The 4,441-nt window shown below is 46.7% G+C and overlaps 1 protein-coding gene across 1 annotated transcript in view; it reads left to right on the top strand.

Annotated features, from left to right (window-relative positions):
• The first annotated feature begins 526 nt into the window (after positions 1 to 526).
• The window catches only part of LOC115283479 (rhox homeobox family member 1-like), an 11,158-nt gene continuing 7,243 nt past the window's right edge, over positions 527 to 4,441 (top strand). The window contains exon 1 of the mRNA XM_029929693.1: positions 527 to 1,005. Coding sequence (XP_029785553.1) covers positions 527 to 1,005 — 479 coding nt within the window. The remainder of the gene's footprint in view (positions 1,006 to 4,441) is intronic.

Below are 4,441 nucleotides of genomic sequence, written 5' to 3'. Positions count from 1 at the left end.
TGGTAAACCGAACTTTAAATTAGAGCCCCCAGGGGCGCCTGGGTGGCTCAGTCTGTTGAGCCTCTGACTTCAGCTCAGGCTATGATCTCGCAGTTCAGGAGTTCGAGCCCCACATGGAGCCCTGTGCTGACAGCTCAGCGCCAGGGGCCTGCTTCGGATTCTGTGTCTCCCTCTCTGTCTGCCCCTCACTGCTGACACTGTCTCTCTCTCTCAAAAAACATACACCTTAAAAACTTTTTTTTAATAAAGTAGAGCCCCCATTCGTCAGGAACCCAAACTCCTGCCGTTCCCTTGGGGTCCTTACTTTGTGGCCACGCCCCGCCCCCGCCTACCGGCGCGCCTCAGCAAGCCCTACCCACCACAGCTGGCGGTAAAGGACAGCCAATAGCGATCGTCTAAAGAGTCAGGCGATAAGTGTTGGGTCTGTGCCAAACTTTTCGAACTGCTACAAGACGCCAAAAGACCCACTCGGCTCTCAGTCACCACAGGGCTTGCGGAGGCGGTGGCCTTCCACCTCACTACCGCCATGGAGCCACTGCCCAGTGGCGACTGCTTCGACCCGGGTGAATTCCTAGATCCCGACTACCGCTGGGTGGAAATGCAAGAAGTGGAAGTAAGATCCGAACCTTTGGAGGAGGCAGCACCAGAAGCCGAGGAAGTCTCTCCAGGCCCGGTGGGCAGCATTAACTCCCGAGACACCGACAATGACGGCAACTATGAAGGCTTCTTCAGTTCTGTCACCCATGAAGGCGACGTCAGGCGTGAAGGCGACATCAACGCTGAAGGTGTGGTGGACCACGACGGCTCAGGGAACCAGGAGATCGGCGGTGGCGTCCAGGAGCTGGGGCAGCAGGACCCTGAACCGCCACCCCAAGGGGCAGCCGTTGGGGCTCTTCCTGCCTGTGACAGGCCTCAAGGAGTCCCGGGCTCTAAGTTCACGGCGGTTCAGGAGCAGGAGCTGGAAAACGTTTTCCAGCGCACTCAATACATTGATGCTCCGACAAGGTAAGAGCCTTGATCTGGCAGGTGCCCAGTTCTCCAGGGACGGGGGCCTCTTTTCTAGGCATCTTTGTTTCCCAACCCCCCCACCCCCTGCGTACCCGCCCCTACACCCCCCCAACACGCTCCCCCACCCCACCTCCTTCTCTTAACCCTAAAACGACTAGGGGTGGGAAGAATGCCTTCTGTGCATCATGGGAAATATTTTTATACGGTAATGAAACGAAACAAGTCTGGAAACTGTGGTGGGTTGTCTTTTTGTTTTTGAAATTGGGGTAGCGGCGCCCGGTGGGCTCGGTTGGGAGAGCCGGGGATTCCTAATCTCTAGGTTCGTGAGTTCGTCAGATTGAGCCCCACGTAGGCATAGAGATTACATAATCAAACAAATCGGAAAAAAAACTTCGGGGGAGTCTTGGTGGCTCAGTCATTGAAGCGGTTAGGCGTCCAACTCTGGATTTGAGCTCAGGACGTGACCTCCCGCTTCGTGAGTTCGACCCATTCAAGCCCTCTGGAGCCCGCACCAGGCTCCGCGCTGAATTGCTCTCTTGCTCAATTGCTCACTCACAAAAAAAAAAAAAAAAAAAAAAAAAAAAAAAAATTTAGGGCGAAATGAAAAGCCGTATTTAAAATACCATTAAATCAGGGAGTGGTGACTGGCTCAGAGGAGTGTGCTGCTCTTGATCAGGGTCCTAAGTTTAAGCCATATACCTGGCATAGAGATTACTAAAAAAAAATAATAAACTTAAAAAATAAATTGTGGTAAATTGTATGTAAAAATTAAATGTACAATCTTAACTATTTTCAGTGTGTAGTTTAGTAAAGTTCATTCATATATTTTACAATGGATCTCCAGAACGCCTTTCACCTCGCAAAGCTGAAAGGATGCCTGGGGAACCCCCGCTTCCCCCAACACTGCCAGCCACTGGCACTGGCAATCTCCTTCCTACTTTGTGTTCTGATGAACTTCACTACCGTAGGTGCCTCATATGAGTGGAGGCCCATCGTATTTTTCTTTTTATGACTGGAGCATCTCACCTACTGTAATGTTCTCAGGGTTCGTCATGATAGCGTAGGTCTCAGAATCACCTTCTTTTTCAGGGTTGAGTAATATTCCATTGTGTGTAAATACGGAGTGTCGTTGATGTCTTCACTTTTTGATGGGCGCTGAGTGGCTTCTCCCTCTTGGCTATTGTGAATAATGCCTTTGTGAACATGGGTGTGCAAATAGCAGTTGGAGTCCCTGTTTTCAATTATTTGGGGTATATATCCAGAATTTCTGGATCATTTGGTAACCCTGTGTTTAATATTTTTGAGCCACTGCTGTGCTGTGTCCCATGTGGCTGCACCCTTTTACATTCCCAGTAGCAGCACACAGGTGCACAAGGAGTCCAATGGCTTCACATTCTTGTTAACACTTGTTTTTTTGTATTTTTAATGAAAAAGTTGTTATTTTGAGGTAATGTCTACACTCAAAGTGGGGCTTGAACTCACAAGCCTGAGACCAAGAGTCACACGCTCCACCAACTGCGCCGGCCAGATGCTCCTGTTTTTAATATCAGCCATCTCAGTGAAGTGGTATCTCATTGTGGTTTGATTTGCATTTCCCTATTGACTAGTGATGTGGAGCATCTTTTCATGTGCATATTCAAGTCCTTCGCCCATTTTTATTCTTTATAAGACTAATCTATTAATTGTTTCCTGATTTCTTTATTTTGTAAACTATCTTGTAACCTATCCTGCCTTTACCATTTTTAGTGGCAACGCACACATTATTGGTATGCCCCCACTACCACCATTCATTTTCACAAATCTTTTCATATTGCATCTATTACCATTACACAATGATACCCCCCTCCTATCCTCCCGTCCCTGGTAACCAACGTTCTGCTTGCTGTCTGTGATCTTGTGTTTTTGTGCCTGGTTATTTTACACAGCATACAGTGTTTTAATTGTTTGTAAGGCTTTTTGGCATTTTATTGACATATAATTGTCATACGGTGTTCTGTTAGTTTCGGGTGTACAACAGAGAGATTCAACGACTTTATACATGACTCTGCGCTCACCGTAATAAGTGTCGTCCCCATCCATCACCATAGAACATTAGAACAATATTATTGGCAATATTCCCTACATTGTGTTTTCACTGTCATGACTTACTTATTTGATAACTGGTAGTTTCTGCTTCTTAATCCCCTCTATGTCACCTGTCCCCTGACTCAATTCTCCACTGGGAACCATCTGGTTCTTTTCTCTATTAGAGTCTGGTTTTTCCTCTTTCTGTTTTGTTTTTTAGATTCCACCTATAGGGGCCCCTGGGTGGCTCAGTGGGTCAAGCCTCTGACTCTTGATCTCAGCTTAGATCTTGATCTCAGGATCGTGTGTTCAAGCCCTGTGGTGGGCCCCAGGGTAGGCATTAAGCCAACTTAAAAAAAAATATGTTCCAAGTATAAGTGAAATCAGATGGTATTTGCCTTTGTCTGACTTATTTCACTTAGCATAATACCCTCTAGTTTCATCGTTTTGTTCCTAATGGCAAGATCCCATTCATTTTTTATGGCTGAGTAGTATTCCTGTGTGTGTGTGTGTGTGTGTGTGAGAGAGAGAGAGAGAGAGAGAGAGAGAGAGAGAGAGAGAGAAAGAGAGTTTTAAAAAATGTTTTAATGTTTAATTTTTAGTGTTTATTTTTTAGAGAGAGGGACAGAACATGGGAGGGGCAGAGAGAAAGGGGGACAGAGGATCCAAAGCAGGCTCTGCCTGATAGCAGAGAGCCCAATGCAGGGCTCAGACTCACAAACCATGAGATCATGACCTGAGCTAAAGTCAGAAGTTTAATCAATTGAGCCACACATGTGACTGAGTGTGTCATCATTTAAAAATTTTTAATTTGAGGGGCACCTGGGTGGATAGGTCAGTTGAGCGTCTGACTTTTGTTTGGGTCATGATCTCACTGCTCGTGGGTTCAAGCCCCGCATTGGGCTCTGTGGTGACAGCTCAGAGCCTGGAGCCTGCTTTGGATTCTGTGTCTCCTCCTCTCTCTGCCCCTCCCATGCTCATGCTCTGTCTCTCTCTGTTTCTCAATAATAAATGTTAAAAATTTTTGTGAAACACTTAAACATTTTTTAAGCATTCTTATTAGAGTTTAGTTGACAAACAACATTACATTAGTTTCCGGTGTACGACATGCTGATTCAGCCTCCCTCAGTGTTTGCTATGCTGGCTACCAGTGGAGCTGCCAAGGGGCATCCGCTGACACTATTGTAGTCTCATGGACTACATTCTCTATGCTGTGCCTTTATTCCAGTGACTTAGTTATTCCTTTATCGGAAGCCTGTTCCTCCCACTCCCCTTCACGCATTGTGCCCACCCCCCCCCCGGAGCAAACAGTCTTCAGCATTCCTCTTTGGGGTAGAATATGTCAGACTTTCCTTCCTCTTTAAGGCTG

The sequence above is a fragment of the Suricata suricatta genome, chromosome X (assembly GCF_006229205.1).
Source record: "Suricata suricatta isolate VVHF042 chromosome X, meerkat_22Aug2017_6uvM2_HiC, whole genome shotgun sequence".
NCBI classification, from domain to species: Eukaryota; Metazoa; Chordata; class Mammalia; order Carnivora; family Herpestidae; genus Suricata; species Suricata suricatta.
This window is presented reverse-complemented; position numbering and strand designations above follow the sequence as displayed.